Raw genomic sequence first — 18,284 nt, 5'->3', positions numbered from 1 at the left:
GTTCAGCTGAATAATAAGCTAGACTGGAGCCACAACACTGATGCTCTTTACCGGAAGGGTCAGAGCAGACTCTACCTGCTGAGGAGGCTGAGGTCATTTGGAGTCCAGGGAGCACTTTTAAAGACCTTCTATGACTCTGTGGTGGCATTTGTCATTTTTACAGCGTTGTATGTTGGAGCAGCAGTTTATCGGCAGCTGAGAGGAAGAGGTTGGATAAACTCATTGGGAAGGCCAGCTCTGTTCTGGGATGCACCCTGGACCCACTGGCCAAAATAACATCTTTGATGGACAGAGTCTCACACCCCATGCATGTAAATGTTGCTGAACTGCAGAGCTCCTTCAGTGACAGACTGCTGCATCCTCGATGCATGAAGGAGCGTTTCCGCAGGTCCTTCCTCCCTGCAGCTGTCAGACTGTACAATCAAAACTGCTCCCAAAAAACATAGATGTTTACATCAGCGCTGTAACGTGCACTATTTTATCAACCGATTCACACTATAACCAGGGTTTGCCTCTTATCTGTATTTAATCTGTTTTTGATAACCATTGTCCTTGATGTAAATATGTAAAAATTGTGTATGTTTCTGTTCTGTGTCTTGTGTACTACTTGTTTGTATATGTGTCTTTCTTGCTGCTGTTACATCCAAATTTCCCCTTGTGGGACAATTAAAGGATTATTCTAAAAGCAGGGAATGCAGAAGAGCATCTCTGAACACACAACACATAAATCCTTGAAGCAGATTGGCTTAAGCAGAAAAAGACCACACTGGATGCCACTCCAGTCAGTTTAGAACATAAAACTGAGGCTACACTCCACGCGTGCTCACCAAAACCTGACAACAGATGACTGGAAATATTAATAAAAAAACCACCATCTCTCGTGCCAGCTGAGTCCACATTATTCTTCTCTCATGCACACACATACCAGTGATGCAATACACCTTCATACCAATGGTTTCACAATATTCCAGTGTTAAACAGCTGGCAACAGGTGCCAAAGAGACAAATACATTTATTATAATTATTACATCATTATGGCACCGAAAGCAAGAGAGAGGTTTGGGGAAAAAAAGAACATGGAGGTAAACAATTCAATACAAGTTCAAATTGTGCAAGAAGTCAACTTTAAAAATGTTTTATGAGGAAGGAAATGCATTCAGCACATTTGTTGAATGTATACATAATTTTTATTTACCAGAAAAGTTCACATGACATCTTTAAATTATTCGAAACAGGCCACGAAGATAAGCAAAACAATGTGAAACTCTTGAATTTTTTATCCCACCGTAAAAGCTTTTTCCTGTCCAGAAAATCCTTCTCTGGAATATTTGTTGTATAAGTATCTGATGGACTTTTGGAAATTTCCCAGTATGACATCATCTTAATTTAGAGTATGCCCTCAGAATAAAAAAGATTTTTTTTACTGTGAAAAGTTCCTCAAAGCTGTTTTAATTTTCACATAGGTCCTTGTTTTAAATCATTTCAGACAGCTACCCAGGGCAATACCTCCTCATAATCTGCTGTCTACTTCTGCATTTCAGCACTTCGCTGCAGCTCTAAATCTAATTTTGTTAGAAGGCACTGATAGATGACAGACTGATATAATTGTTTCAGTGTTTTCATTTTATTCTATTTAGAGTAAATGATTGAGACGGTGTGCACAATCAGTCAACACAAGCATAATGAACAACCTCTAAATGTGCTCACAACACAAGCTGCTGCTCCAGGAGCAAAAGTTTCTCAAGCAAGCAAAAAAAAAAAAGTAAGCAAAAAAGAAGGAATTACAGTTTAAAACAAAACGGAAGCAAGAAACATAGCAAATCAAGTCGATATGAAGAATTTACAGTACAACTACTCTACTGCTGGATTGTTTCTGAGATGCATCAAAAAGTAAAGCAAGTGGACATGTACCCGAGTTGTTACATTGTTAAAGAATTGGCTCCTTTGGAGCATAAGCAATATGGAATATCCAGAAGATCATATTCAGTAGTTTTTAAACATAGCAAGCAAATCCAAAAACATTTGGGCCTGCTCCAAACTCAAGACCATCCAAGTCTCACAGGGCTTACAGCTAATCAGTTTACAGTTGTGAGTCAAACATAGCCTCTGTGTCACTGAAATGATTCAGCTGTGGGCTGTAAAATTAAACACAGTCGGCTCCTTCTGACATGAGCATGTTGCTTCTTGGATGAAAGCTAAGCAGCTTATTTGCAACCCCGTAAGACTGAGTAAACCTGCAACGCCTTCGCATCAGTCAATACAGGCAGAGCAGAATAACAAGGTAAGTCAATATTGTAAGACGGTATTGAACATGACATGCAGCCCACCATTCACTGTGACAGCTGAGCTGGCAGAATGAGTCATCACCTGCATCCAACAGCAGGGTCGAGAAGAACAGCCACTAAATGACAAGAAATATTTAAATATTTTACACCTGTAATAATTCATCATGTGCTATAAAAAGCTCTGAGTGCTCATAATAATGCAGGCGATTCCCAGCTGCCTGTTGGGAGTAAAATACGACCAGTCACTTTTGACATGTTCGGCATTCTGATGTGCCGCCTAAGACTCCTCAGTTTGTCATTTTGATTTGTCATGTGTGCCTACATGGACAGTAAATGAACTGTACTCTGTTTGTGCAAATGAGCGTGAGTAAAAGAGACACACTTTATCAACAACTCTAAATGCATACTGTTGTGTACAGTTACTGGCCTTGGGACATGACCCCTCTGTTTAGTGGAACCTCACTATTTTGGGGAAGCCTGAAGGAGTCCCTTTTGGAGTTTTTTCCCCCTCTCCTGTGGTGCCTGAAAAAAGGGCCTTAAGTAGAGCTTTCCTTGTTATTACTGCAAATATCTACAGTGTGTTTGTAGTAGCTATAGCGAAAACTCTGGGGATGTTGTCTGCTCATCTGTCATTTTCTTGATATTACATATTTCTGCAAAAAAGGCATTTATATTTTATACCTGTCTCCTAAGGGATTATTTTTACATGTAGAAAACTTCCAATATTTCCATGATATATATGTATATATTTATATCTTATACCTGGTAGGCAGCTTCTTTATTTTACAAGAGAAAAGTGCTACATTTTTTAAGCAGCACTGTCTTCATTCTTCACCTAACAAAAACACTTGACCAGAGGGCACAAGATCAGTGAACAATGACTGCTGGCAGATTTGCTTTCACTAAATAATCAAAAGCCAAAATAAAAGAGAACTCAGCTTAATTACAAGCTTAAATAGGTATGACCCTGAGAACTATAATCCAAGAATTTGATGAATGTATAGTAACCATGAAATGGTTTGCTTCTGGAAAGAACACATGAATTTTAATGAGCCAGCGTATTTATTCAAACTGGGCTCGAGAGCTAAGCATCGTCTGTTAAATACTGCTGAAGGCTGCATTGTGAACGTGGGCAAATAAAACTCTCAATCTAATGCTGGTACAGGTGCAAATCAGTCAGTTATTACCTTTGCTGTAATTTGGAAAGTTAAACTTTTAAAGAAGTGCACAGAATGACAAAGGGCTGAATTATCACAGAGTGATTCACTGGGCCAACAAAACTGATCAGACATAGCACGGCCAGCTCTATCCATGCAGTTCTGTGAATATGTGCAGAAAAAGAGGGACATCCAAAAATGCATGTTTCAGCCATGTGTGAAAGTTAAGCTACACTGTCCTTTCTTCTCTTTACCTGTGAAGTGTTTTGAAGAATCTCCTGTCAGTTTTTTTTACATTAACTCAAGGTTTGATCCAAGGTTGATCTTTGGCTGGTGTAAAAAAAACCTGATTTTCAAATGCTGTCATGATCAAGAGGTCAGCGTTCAAAAAGCTCTGTCATCTCAGTCAACTTCAACCTGATTTTTGAATGTTTTCATAGTGATTATCTCAGTGGGCTGCATGCCTTTTGCATTTATTCTTTTCAGCATCTTGGAACAAACCCACAGATCGAGGATGGATTCTGGATGAACTGATGTTTATTCATATGCTCTCTAAAGAAAAACACATTCAGCAATAAAATTTGCTTTAGGCCAAAATTCAAACACAAATCACAGAGAGCTGCTTCAGACAACAACTTCCACCAGAAACTCACGACAAAGTCTCATATCTGTGTAGCAGCTAAAAGGAAAAAAAGAGAAAAGATCGTGTTACAAAATTAACCTTACTGTCGCCATTCCAACAGTGACATTTTTGTCATGGCCAAAAATGTTTTTGAGTGAACTCATTCAAGCTTGCATGTCCAAAAAGTGAAAAAACATAAATCTATTATCACACAGTTCTTTAAAAACCTTCAACAAATTTAAGCAATCTGTGTTGATCATGTTCAAGCTGAGGAATTTGTTTTCGCTGCAGTACAATCAGGAACTACAGTTGTAAATTAGACATTTCAGTCAGGTCTCATGGGTCAGCATAACTTTGAGACCAGTGTAATTCAAGTGGAATAATGTGTTGCCTGTCACCCCCTATGTTTTGGAACTTTACTACGAATTTCACAGAAATGTATATTTTTAAGTTGTTAGTTGTATATGCAACCTGAAAGTATTGCTTTCAGGTTGCACATATATAGGAAGAAGGGGGCAAGTAGGTGGGAAAATAATGAGAGAGAATAGGACAAATAAGCACAGTCCCACAGTTAATGGAAGGTAAATGACTCAATTTCAAAACAAAACATAAAAAGAAAGGCAAGCAGAGAACTGGAATGACATATTCAAAGGATGGTGATAAATTACTAATGCAGAACTGTTAAGGCAGAAGAAGAGACTGAGTGCAGAGGGCAGAGGGGCAGAGATAAACCCAACCACAGCAGCCAATAAAATAGGGAGTGGAATGACAAAAAGTAAAATACCAGAGAGAAAATATGCCCAAAAAGTCAGCTAGCCAATCAAATATGGACAGAGTGGATTTTTGTTTTTAATTGAGGCATAACCGAGATTGGAGAGTGACAATAATAATAATAAGTCCCTATGATGACATACTGAACCCAGATAGGATCTAGGATATTTTCATTTTATCCACATAAAAGTAAAATGAATATCCTGTTTAGTGAAATAAATTAAACGAAGCGCAGCAGAAGTATAAAGGTTAGACGTTTAATTAAAACCAGAGAATTACTTGAAGGAAGATCTTTTATGAAATATTACTGTACTACACGTGGTAAATGTAAATTCAGCATATCCTGTAGTGATGAACTGAAGAAGCATAAACCATAGATAAATGTGTTCTTCTCCACCATAAAATCTCTGGGATAACATTAATAAAGCTGGCAAGTTTGCCAACCAAATGAAAAACCAATAAAATAAACCATTGAAAGGTTATCTTGTGGCAGCTGGTTCTTACTTGAGTTTTTCTTTAAAAACTATATATATATATATTTTTTACAGTTCTTTTAATATTATCTAACATAGCAAACTTCTTTGAAATAGCAGTGTGATGGAATAAAATATTGTGAAAAAGAAAGTTTTCTCATGACTCTGTGCAATAATGGAAAAAACAACCTTGTTGCTTCCAGAGGAATCAGGAGGGTAGGTAGCAGCCAGGTGCTACTAATCTAGCCCACCTAAGTGATCATCATCAGATGTGACATCATCACCTCCATAAAAGCAGAGGTTTTGGCATTCAGGTGTGTGTTACTACACAATGCCAAAATCTTCTCAGGAGTGGATGTCCTAGCAAATTCACCTCAAAGTCAGAAAATGCAATGCTTCAGATAAACTGCAAGACAAACTACATCTCAGACTCTAAAGTTATCATAACACTGCAATTAGAAAAAGACTGAACAAGTATGGTTTGGTGAAAACCAAACACAGCATATCAGCACCTTATACCAACTGGGCTTCTTTCTGTCATTGAGTCGACCATGAACTCTTCTGAGTATCAAAGTACTCTAGACTCAAACATGATTCCATCTCTTATTTGCCAGACAAAGCTTGAATGATACTGGGTCATGAAACAGGACAATAGCCCAAGCACATTAGCAAATCTATAACAGAATGGGTCATGGACCCCTTGTTGATCCTCTACCTAATCACATGAGCCAAGGTGTGAAAACGGGTGTGGGTCACAATCAGCTAAGGTCTCGGCTAGGGATGGGTATCCGGTGTTCTGACATAAACGGTAGTAACCAGACCGAAAAGCAGCGCACATTTCAGTGCTTTATTTTGGTGCTTTTTTTTCCCTGAGATGTCATACACTTTTGATTCGAGCCAATCATTTTCCCTTTCCAAGGATAGTAGGCAGACCCAGGTACGTACGTTCTTTTAGAGCAGAGCTACAGATTAAAAATGCCCAAGGCAAAGCGGTCAAAAGTCTGGCTGTACTTCACAGTAAAAGATACAAACTCAGCAGCCTGCAACAAGTGCTTTAAGCTGATACTGTGCAAAGGAGGTAACACCTCGAATCTGATGAAACACCCGGCAACGCATAGTGTTTTTTTAAAAGCCGAGAAATGCACGTATTTGATAGCTTGCTGCAAGACCTCACACTTAGCAGCACATCTACTGCGGGTGTGGTGCCTGTTATCAGTCCCGGAGTTAGCAACATTCCCCAAGAACCCAAAGAGGAGAGTCCTGGCCCCTAGCCCTGCCAGTGTAGCAGAAATGATGACGGATGATGATGGCAGCAGCAGCCGTTCTTCTCTGGGTGAGTGGCTTAATGTTGTTCATGTGTAATTTACGTTGAGTAGGCTAACCACGTTATTAAATTAATGCATGTAAGGTGAACTAGCAAACACCGTCATAGCTACATGCAGCTGTCTTCTTGTTTGATGGCAGATACTCCCGTCACCCTGGCCAAAAAGGCTAAAATGACCAAAGAAAAAGTGGAAAACAGCTGAACATGAGAGGTTTTTGGACCAATTTTGTGTTCTCCATTCCATAAGCACCGGTTCGAGCACCGTTTAAGCACAGGCACCGTTTCAAAAGTACCAGTTTGGCTCCGGTATCGGATAAAACCTAAACGATACCCATCCCTAGTTTTGGGTGAACACACTGTGAAAGCTAGCCTACCCTATCAACTACCCTATCATGTGATTTACTAAGATCAATTGGCCCAGGAAGTGAGTGGGCGTTAAGGGATCTCCCAGAAAATGAATCAAGGTGTTTCAATGGTCTAGTCAAAGTCAGACATCAATCCAACTGAAATGCTGTGGTGAGAACTTAAGAGAGCTATGCATAAATGAAAATCCACAAACTTCAAGGAGTGCTGTAAAGTTGAGTGGGCCAGAATTCTAGACCTTGAATGATAAGCCCTGACCTTGAAAGTGAGGTTTCCCTTGTAGTGAAATTTGTTTTCATGTTTTTATATTATTATTATTATTGGGAAGTCTTTGCTCTTTTCATCTAAGAGTTAACAGGTGTAAGATTATGCATATACACAAACCCCTCTGTCTAATAACAATGATGACCAAGCAATGTTCAAGAAATACATCCACCAGAAAATGCTGCAATGTCAACACAACTTTCATTTTATAGCTACTAGTAATTCACCAACAAATTGTTTGTTAGTTCTTTTAGTTTGTTCAATAAAAACAGCAGCACAGGCAGTTTCCACACTGCATAAATAAAAACCTCAGATTTGTACCTTTTCTGATGAGCAATTGAAGTTTTCCTTTTTCTAACTCCAAGGTGAGGCTGTGCCCGTTCTGTCCCTCTGCATGAAGCAGTATCCCAGAGTTCTTCAGGGTTTTAAACTTCAGGCTGATGCTCTCACTGGACATCTGCCTCGGCCTGGGAGTCAACCTGTAGATGAGGCTGCTTTGGCCATTGAAACTCAACACGTCAGAATCTTTAAAAAGACACACACACACACACACACACACACACACACACACACACACACACACACACACACACACACACACACACACACACACACACACAAAATCATTACCCTGGACTCAGATGCTTGTAATTGTTATAATTCATTACACTCATTAAATATTTAATTATGCAACCCTGCTTTCCAGAAATCCCATCTGATATGCTGCACATTTTGCAATTTTCTGTTGCAAAACATACATTCTGGATTCTTCATCTTCTACCTGCAGTGTTCATATACATATAAAATATTACAGTAAACGCTTCCCAAAGGCAAATTAATATTTAAGCATCAATAAAAGAAGAAGAGAAGCTAATATTCAAATTATGTCTGACTATAGAAAGCAGATTAATGACCACTGTGCAGCTTTCATGTCACTCTGAAGAAAATTATACACTAATGGTGAAAGTGTTGCTTAAGAACACAAATCTCTAGCCTACAGTGTCTCTATTGAAGCGTCAAATTAGAAACGCCAACTCAGACACATGAGTTATTGGATCCAATGCATTTGAACTTCTACAAGTGACAGAAAGGCTGAAAGCACCAGAAAAAAAATATGCCTTGAAATTGTTCAAAAGTTTGTCTGTCAGGGCTGGTATATTATATGCTTTACATAAATCTTCTTTTCTACCACTGTTACCAAAGTGTGTACACTGAAGTTAGTGCAGGTAAAAAAAAACAAAAAAAACAACTGAAAAATTAATTTAAATTCCTTAATCATATAAGATTTTAATAAGTAAATAAAATGAACTCATATAAGATGCCCTTATGTGGGGTAAATCTTTGGGGATCTGAAAGACTTTTGTTTTTTTATTTACAAAGTGGGAGATCACATACAGTTACAGAGTTACAGAGTTGTGCGGAAAAGTCACAAAACGTTTGCGCGCTGCCAGCAACATGTCAAAGTCTAATTAAACCCATTAGCATCAACACCATTAACAGTAAAGCTGCAAGGTTATATTTTCACACCGTGCTGAACCAGCATGGCCATAGCTCCGCCCTAACCCTCTCCATCAACACTTCCTCTGAGCAGGTGTTTGGTGAGCTCCTACTGTCTGTTTCACCTGTGGCTCATTTCTACTGTAATCAGCATTGATCTGCCGCCTCTTCACCAACCCCCAAGGTACATTTACATCCCCTGTTTTATGTACACATTGTTTTATTTACGCCTTTTGAGGAAAGAAATCTTTGGTAAGGTTCCAAAGGTAAAAGAAATGAAATTTATTGTTTAATTCTAAAAATTGGTTAACAAATGCATTGATGTCCAACCCTCTCACAAGGCTAGATGATGCAAACCTGTCCCTATTAGATGCTAAGCATAACAAAAAAAAAAAATGAAAAGAGACACTGAAAAAAAACCATTTTGGTATTTTACCCCCAAAATATGCTTCAAAGTCACACAAATAGGAATATACAGTAAATACAAAGTGTTATATAATTTTTTCAAGACGCAAAAACAAAATTAAGTGTCTAATCTACTGTCATGCTTTCAGTTAATGTCTGTAAGTGTAGAGAAACAAGTACTGAAAAACAAAAACTGACTGTAAGGACATCCATAGGTTTCCAGTCTGAGTCCAATCCGACCATTTGGATTCCAGTTGAGAGGAATCAGGCGGACGTAGCGAGCGATCACTTGGTGCTGTAGCTTATGCTGAACCACACTGTCTGCATTACTGTTACCTGCAAATGCCTTAAAGAAAACAAACAAAGACATAAAATCACAGTTAGCTGGTTTTGTGAATTTGCATTCATGCATCAGTCGACTCATCTTTTGTTTGTGAGACACTACAAAGATAACTAAAATTTCCTCCTGTGGACATTTATTGTAGTAGGATTCTTACAGAAAATGAACATTTCATCTCTTCATTGAAGCTGAACTACTATCCCCAAGGTATCTGTGAGAAGTGATGTGTTTGATTTTTCTCCTAATGGAGGGAATATTGTTGAGATAGGGCCAGGTTTCTGGTGAATGGTTTCTCAATCAGGTAGAAAATTAGATTTGTGAAGCAGTAGTTGTAGTTTTATGTGCGTTAAATGCTTTGGTAAACATGTGGTCCGTGGAGAATAACATTTATTAACTTCTGCAATCCTAAAACAGCCTGTCTGCATTTTGTTTTAGCGTTTCAGCTTCAACTTGGACTTAACGTGATGCATTAAAATTCCTCTATGTACATTTTAAACCTTTAGCTGACTGTTTTTCTTTTCTTCTCCCTCCCAGAACCCAACAGGGACATAAGTAAAAGACTTTTAATAAGTAAATGACTTCCATTATAAATTGCAGAACCTAGTCTGTTTTCCTAAAATACAAGTGCTTATGCTTTTTCTTAATATTCCCTCTCTTGGTGCTTTTCAATTAAAATGTTTCACTTGAAAGGTTACTTTGTGTACCTATTCTGATCATTATTTTTAATTAATATGCAAATACTGTAAACTCAACCTAAACAGCAGAATTGTAGCTCTGCGCGGAAATAAAGGATGGCTCAGTGAGCAACGTCCTTCACATGGAGGACATCTGCCCAGCTGGAAAGCCCTTAAACAAACCATTCAGTCCCCACTTGCTCGAGGCTCTGACAGGAGGGTGTGGAGCATGAGGTTAGCCGCTAATTCAAATCACTGCATTGGACTTCTTGACCTTGTTTGAAGTGCCAGGTAGGTTTGGTTAGATAATAATAATAGTAAATTATTACTCAGGTTATCTTTATCTTACATTAACATATGTATGATGATCCAAAGGGAGCAAATACTTCTTTCATAATAACTTGTTTTGTGAGCAGCAGTAGGTTTTTCAGCTGGTTGTGATCAGCTCATATTCACTGCTTTTTGAGGCATCATCACCTTAAATATAGACTCATATCTAATACCCTTGATCTACATCCTAACATTTGACCATGAATGCCACAGCCTCTGTGCACCAAACATAATTCAGCAACACACGTTTAGATATCACTTGCTTTACAAACAGTAGTTTAAAATGAACAAGACAATATATGCATAGTTTAAGTTTCCATTTTTTTAAACGTCACTGATGACACTCAAAGTGTCAAATATGTAGAACAAATGTGAATTTGATAGAGGACACATTTTGTGACAAACTGCACAGAAATGCTAAATGCATCCATGTTTACATATGATGATATGTGAGCTGCTTGAATAATTTCATTTGAAATGACCGGCCTCTTAAAAAAGAAACGTTTTTTCATTTAAATTGTGGCCAAGACTTTATTTACATTTTGACTATGAACAAATTCAAGGGAGGAGAAAACAGAAGGGATGTGTTGAAGGTGTAAGTGGGCTGTGGGATGTAATTATTTTCTTATTACTGGGCAAGAAATCTCCATGCTGTCAATCTGCAGCACACAAAAAACGAACTAATTAAATCATAATATGTATTATTCTGTGTATAAGGTTTAATTGCTTGTGAACTGAAGGTGCCAGAATGCTGCTTCAGAACACTTTAACCACTACTAAACCTACAAAGTCAACGAACATCCAGGAGTCATAACATAGACCAGGACAAATCTGCTCCACTAACATTAACAGAAAAATATTTAAGAGACAATCAGCATCAGAAGGAAATGAAAATATGTTATGCAAATCTAGTAAATTTACCTCTACTGACACTTAAAGAATTTGTATTTCTTAATTAGAACAGTATATACATCCCCAACACAACCTGCTCTTTTATACCATAACAGCTGATGCGAAGCATGAAAGAGGAGACGATGAGAGCGAAAATTGGAGAATGAGCGCTTCACTCAGCCTTACAAACTCTGTCCTCTAAGCTTAAAGGAAAAAGAGGTCCTGGAGGAATTGTGACTGATGAAGCTGCTCAGCAGTCGACTCTGTACCCTGAAAGCCGTGATAAACTAGGCTGACTAATATGCAGAGCTTTGGAAGGACTTCTGAGACATGCCACAGATTTATACCGACTTATGCTGTGTGTGAAATCAACAAGCTCTTAAGCTGTGAGAAGTCTTTTTTGTTCTCCCTCAGAAGGAGTATTAAGCTGACATTAGTTTTACCCTTGCTGTGAAAGTCTTAACTCTCCTAATCTTTAAAATAAAGCTATTTGCCACAGCATCAGCATGACTGGGATTCATTACCCACTAGGTGTGGTTTAAGCAAAAAGTTGTTAGATCTTAGAAAGTGATCAGAAAATGCGATGCTAATTACTTTGGCTTTTGTACATTTGAATAAACTGGAAGGTAGTTGTTAATATTCAGTTTCTGGCCAAGCAAAATTATCACTAGTAATGAAATGCAGACTCCTGGAAAGGTGATCTTTTTATTTAGTTGACTGAAAAGCTATCTGCTTTACTGACTTCTGATATTTTATATTTTTGCTGCTTACTTTCAACAGATTTCTGTTTTAGATCCAGCATTTTAGTCAAGACAATGCATTTGGATGTAAGCCCAAGATCACCTAAGAACACACTCTCGGTCATATATTTTTAACAGTTTCTAAATTATTAATGCTGTTATAATAACATAATTTTTTCAGTCTTGCTTCCACCAAAGAAGACATCAGAACATAGAGGAGAAAAAACACAGAGGTTTAAGAAAGAAAGTAACAATAGCTGAATTTCATTTAGCTCCTTCAGTTTCACTGCCATGACATTGCACTGTTTCTTTCCACGTGGTTCTAGACTCCTTTTTTAATTTCAGCATTTTTTTTTTAAACCTTTAAAAGAATAACTGAAAATATAAAAATCTTTGTAATTTTTTCTGTCCTTGCCACAACTGGAAAAATTGGTTTATCAATTCTACAAAATAACATGGAACATTCTCAAGGGCAAAATTGATATATATATATATATGTAAAACTTTTAAATGCCACCCAACCTTTAACTCTACCAATTAGTGTTGAAGACTGATGTTATATTAGCAGATTAAACAACATTGGATCTTTGCCACCAATGACGAGAAAGCAGCGTCACCTAAATTAACACTGCAGGGGATTTTTTTTAGAATTGGTTCCCCTAAATTTGGTCAGGTCAGAAGAGGGAATGCAAGCTTGGCACCTTACTAAATACACATATTTATATAATACAAAATTAAAAAGCATATATTTTACAATAAAATGAATAATGTATGTTTTATATTTTTCAACAGTAACTCCCTTCACATCGAAATCCCCCAAAATCAGTCTGCAATTCAGCTGGTCAGTCTCCCCAGGCCCCTGCCACTGCACCCCACTTGGGTCACATTGCACCTGACCTTAGTGTCTGTCTTGGCGTGTGGTTAACCCACAGGGCGGCAAATTGATGCTATTTTTTTCCCGCTTCAGGGCAATATCTCCAGTGCAGTTAAGTCAGAGGTCAAAAGAAGCCAGCTGAGATGGTTCAGGCATTTAATTAGGGTGTCTCATATGTGCCCAGAGGCGCCATTTGCCACTAGTTAAAACTAGAAACTGTTAGGGCCCCAGGTCAGTGGGGAGACCCCCAAGGGCTGACAAACTTTAAACTACAACAGTGGCCGTGTACAAGAGACTTGACCTCCCTCAAGGGGCTCCATCTGACTACACTCACTGCCGTCGAAGTTGTGTACATGATTCTGTTTAAGCAAATGTAATGACAACAAAGAGGAGTTATTCTTCTGTGACTGACAGGAAAAGAGGAAGAGGGAAAAAAAAGTAAGACAGTGGTGAGTGGAGCCAATAATAATCAAATATTAATCAATAGATCCTGCGCCCTGCGTCCTGCATTCGGATTCACTACTGAGTTGAACATGTGGAGTTAGAGTTGTGACACTAGCAGTCAACTTGTTAGTATAGCTAGCAGGGCGAAAGATCATAAAGCTCATAGTTACAGTATTAAAACTTCATAACCAGTAAATAATAACATAATGGTCATGAACACTATAGTAGTTTGAGGGTCTTTCTGTGGATATTTACCTCCATCAGACCCTGAGGTAGACCCAGAACCTGCTCTAGAGATTATATATCTGGCGGAGGAATACATTGGGATCCCTCAGGAGGAACTGGAAAGCATTCCTAGAAAGCAGGACGTCTGGAATAACCTGCTTAGCCTGCTGTTCCCACTTCATATAACCAGTGGATGGATGAAACAACTTCTCCTGATTAGCATTAGAAAAAACCTGACTTAACCAATACACTAAATAAATGAAACACCATCCTGATTTTTTTTCTTTCTTTTTTTAACACTAGAGGTTTGACTTCCACATTTTAAATCTCTCTTGATGCTCTCCCTCTGCAGTAAATTAATAGCAAACACCTGAAGACTTAGATTTGTTCTCTATTTCCACAGCTCAAAATGTTCACATAATTGTAGATGATGGAAACCTTAATACATTAACACCTTTACTTGATTTTTTCAGAAAATGTTGTTTTCTTTAGTCACGCTTCAGGCTCACTTTCCTCCAACTCTGATGACTCTGAGCTATTACAACAAACTCACCCCTATACTGCCTTCCTGTCGATACTGTTTCCAGTTGTGCCCTGCGTCGCTGAACATCAGCAGGTAGGCTGTCTGCCAGTCAGAACTGCCATAGCGGCCTTGTGTTGCAACAGCAGTGATTCGTGTCCGCCCACCCAGGTCGACTTCCAACCACTGATATCTGTCTGAACTCAGAGGAGACCAACCTCCAGCTCCTGGGCAGAGGGAAAAAGAGAGAGGGGAGGGAAAGAAAAACACCCTTAATAACCAGAGGAATTGAGAGTTGACTTTTCTATCTCATTATATATTTTTTGGAGCTTCAAAAAAAAAAAATGGTTAAACCTTGACAGTACAATACCTTTAAACTTTTCTCAAGAAAGTTAAGACTAAAAGAACACCAAAGGGGAATAAAATAAATTAAATAGTATCAAGAAGCACTAAGCTATACAAAAACATCTGCTGAATGCTTTAAATACAATTTCATAATTAAGAAGAACAAAAAAGCATTCAGGCAAATTTGAGCAAGTTCTTCCGAAACTGATTTCACTAAACAAACTTCTTTTTGTAGTACAAGCACCTTAAATGCAAATGCTTTATCAGCTTCTTTCTTTAATGTTTAATTTGGAGTAAAGAGTTTAATCTCTGGCTTAAAATATTTTCTGTGCATAATAAAAGCTGCAACTAAGACATTTCAATTCAAGTACACAATAATTGCGCCCTGAGCTCATGGGCTCCATATTACCACCGTACATGGCAGAGGCTCATAATACGGTGAAGACAAGATAAAATCAAAGAATTCTTCCTCCCAGGATGATTTCTTCCTGTCAGAAATGTTAAAGAAAGCTATAAGGCACTGCACCAGCATTTTTCTATTTGGCCTCTACCTCATTATGTTTCCTTTGGAAAAACAAATGACATGTTTGCACAATTTCACTGACAAACAAGCAAAAACAAAAACAAACAGCTTGACAGGCAATTATTAAAATACCAAAAGGTGATTTTTATGTTTGCAGTACTGGGTCACGTTCAACTGAAATTAGATAATAACAATAGATGTTACCAAAAAAAAAAAAAAGTTTTTTGTATACAAACTATAAACAGATGCTTTTGTTAATCCTGCTTCTCCCTCATTAGCAGATCTGATTTTTTTGGCTCATAACTTAACTGCCTTTCTTATAGAGTTCATAACTCTTTTTCCTATTTTTTCTTTTAATTTGTTTGCAAATTAGTCATTAACACTTTATCTCAAAAATATCCTGCAGGTTGTGACTACAGGATAATTTAAGGACTAAGAGTCCTGGCCCAGTACTTTTGACCATATAGTGTAAGTATAATCATAGGCAAGTCAAGTCAAACTTATTTGTATTGCACTATTCAGAATAAAGGTAATTTAGAGTCCTTAACAGAACGCTAGATGAACACAAAGAGATATTTAAAACCTAACACAATTAGACACAAGAGACAACCAACACTAGAGTTGTTTCCCATGTTTGCAGACACCTTGTTATATATATCTGCCACACTAATAGATGTGACTGTCACTGTGAATACAAGTTGTTTCCACTGAAAGCTTAGTAGAAACAATGTCAGAACAGCAGTAAAACTATGGGAGGATCATGTCCTTTATAGACAGCTGTTTTATTCTGCCCAGTAATGACTGATCTTTAGACCATATGTGGACACAGAGGACAACCTATGAGAGGATCTGTTCACAGATGTCTATTTATATATCTTGCACTAATGTCTTCTGTAGCCTTCAACTGTCCTTGTACACTAAGGATAATGGGTAAAGCAATTAAATAATATATAAATAAAATAATATGAAAAAGTCAAATCTGTCATCAAAGTAAAAAACAAAACAATATCTAATGTAACTATAGATATAAACAGTACACAAGTGTTCAAACGTATTTTGTTAGTAAGAAAAAACAATATTTAGCAACTTCCTATTTGATGAATCAGCAACCCCAGTTTGAATAAGATAATTTGTTCTCATAAGACAACTATCTTATCAAGATAATAATTTGAACACATAATATATTTTTTTAAATGTCTTTTTGGACTTCAGGGGTTCTGTAACTCTCAGTCAATTGTGCAGCATCAGTCACTTTTTATCCCAGGCCAAGCTGAAATTATAATCAAAGCATAAAAAATATTATTCAACACACTGAACAACTTTGTGAAGGTTAAAGGAAACGGTCCTTATAGAGAAAGTGTGATTATACCAAAAACAGCTATAATTCGTTCTGATGTTAAAGCAGCTTGTGCTCAATTATATGTGTGTTTTTGGCTGACAAATCTATTGTTCATTATTGTTGTTGTTGTTTTTGTTGTTGTTGTTGTTAGAGAGATTAGAGAATGTTACGCCATAGTTCTTTGTTTTTTTGTTGTGTTTTGTTTTGGGTTTTTTGTAGCTCATTCCATTTATAGGCAGCAAAGTATTTAAATCCAGTTTTTCCAAGCTCAGTTTGAATAAGAGGTACAGCTGATGTTAAAGTGTCCTGGGATCTGATATTGTAAGTGCTGTGTTTAAATTGAGTCAGAAAGCAGAGGTAAGCAGGCAGTCTTTGCAGTATAGAGCCTCCTAAATAAACACTGTACATACATGGTTATCACATTTTTCATGGCTGACGAAGAATCACCTGTGATGAGTTGTAAGGTACAGTGATACACAGAATTGAAAGGTTTAAATGTGGATTTAGGAGAATGCATACAGATATCACCAAATATCATCAGTATCATTATCTTCCCAGCACAATTCTTTTTATAATGAAAGACAATGATAATAGAAATATATGAATGCAATGTCTGCTTTTTTGTGAAAAACTTTTGAGTCTGTGATTAAAGCCCGCTGAGTCACTTGGTATCAGTAGAATTAAAAGTTTGAGTTTGAGACTTAAGCAAAAATTAAAGAAAAATCACTTCTGCTCTGCTCACTTAATCCTTTGTATCTTCTCAAGGAGTAGGAAGTTCCAGAATTTTCTCCGAGAACATTAAAGGCCTCCCAAATCCAATTTAATGTAGAAAAAGTTAAATGTTTTTGCATAGCCAGTGATATTACTTTCACACAGCCAACCCTTTTGGAACCAGAATCTGATAGTTCTTCGAGGAATCAATTTCCCTCCAAACGAGATATTATCATTTTGATTTCCAGCTTTTCTACTTAATTACAGTGAGATTACACATTAGGATTTTGAAGCTGACCTCAAAGTTGGGCCCTGCATGTTTGTCCAAAGAGACAGATGATTGAATACCCTCATCTGGTAGTTCAGATGTGTTCAATGCCATGGCCAGATTGCCTCAATAGTGACAGCTTCACAATTAGCTGCATGTAGCTAACAAAAGTCTGTTTTCCCATTATTTCTGCTATGTGAGGAAAAAAGGGAAAAGATTGAAATGGGGAAAAGCAAGGAATGGACAAAAGACATCAAGCATGTCAGTCTCACTGCATAAATTATGTCAGGCTGAGAAAAACTGGACAGATCTAATTAAAGATTAAAAAGTACTGTTCTTTGTGGACATTTGATCGATCATAAGTTAATAGAAATGGGAAAAAAAAGAAAAAAATTGGGCTGTCTGATCAGCTGCTTGATTGATTTTTTTTTTCCAAGGTGTGCTCATCTGTCCAAATCTTGTATACCGCAGCTCACCAAACCTATCCAAAAAATGGCAAGTTATCTTGTCTGTACTTGAATGTTGCAGCAATTTCTGTGTGTAGCAATTGAAGCTTTCAGGTTGAACAGATCAGAATTAACGTATTGGGTGAGAGAGCGAGAGGACCCAAACACAGGACACATAAGCAGGTTTTAAAAAGAAAAGTGAATTGTTGAGTTTTTGGCTCTACAAAAGTCCAACATGATCTGACAAAGAGAATGCATGCACACATGGAGGACATACATGGGGACGTACATGGGGCAGGTGGAAAAAATTAAGTCAGGACAGACAAACCCAAAGACTGGAGCACTACTGTAAACAAACCACGAGTGCTCTTTTAGCAACTCACTGGTTTTATTCATATGATTCATATCATATGACTGGACTTTGACAGCCCTGTTTCCGTGTATATTCAAAAG

At 37.6% G+C, this 18,284-nt stretch overlaps 1 protein-coding gene across 1 annotated transcript in view; it reads right to left on the bottom strand.

The window, feature by feature from the left end:
- LOC146655310 (contactin-associated protein-like 4) overlaps window positions 1-18,284 on the bottom strand; it is an 84,568-nt gene that overhangs the window by 36,750 nt on the left and 29,534 nt on the right. The window contains exons 4-6 of the mRNA XM_085427564.1: window positions 14,233-14,426; window positions 9,360-9,507; window positions 7,581-7,784 (exon numbers count right to left, since the gene is read on the bottom strand). Of these exons, the coding sequence (XP_085283690.1) occupies window positions 7,581-7,784; window positions 9,360-9,507; window positions 14,233-14,426 (546 nt within the window). The remainder of the gene's footprint in view (window positions 1-7,580; window positions 7,785-9,359; window positions 9,508-14,232; window positions 14,427-18,284) is intronic.

This window comes from Rhamphochromis longiceps, linkage group LG13 (genome assembly GCF_057381845.1).
Source record: "Rhamphochromis longiceps isolate RC_006_pf linkage group LG13, R_longiceps_female_GT1.1, whole genome shotgun sequence".
Taxonomy (NCBI): domain Eukaryota; kingdom Metazoa; phylum Chordata; class Actinopteri; order Cichliformes; family Cichlidae; genus Rhamphochromis; species Rhamphochromis longiceps.
This window is presented reverse-complemented; position numbering and strand designations above follow the sequence as displayed.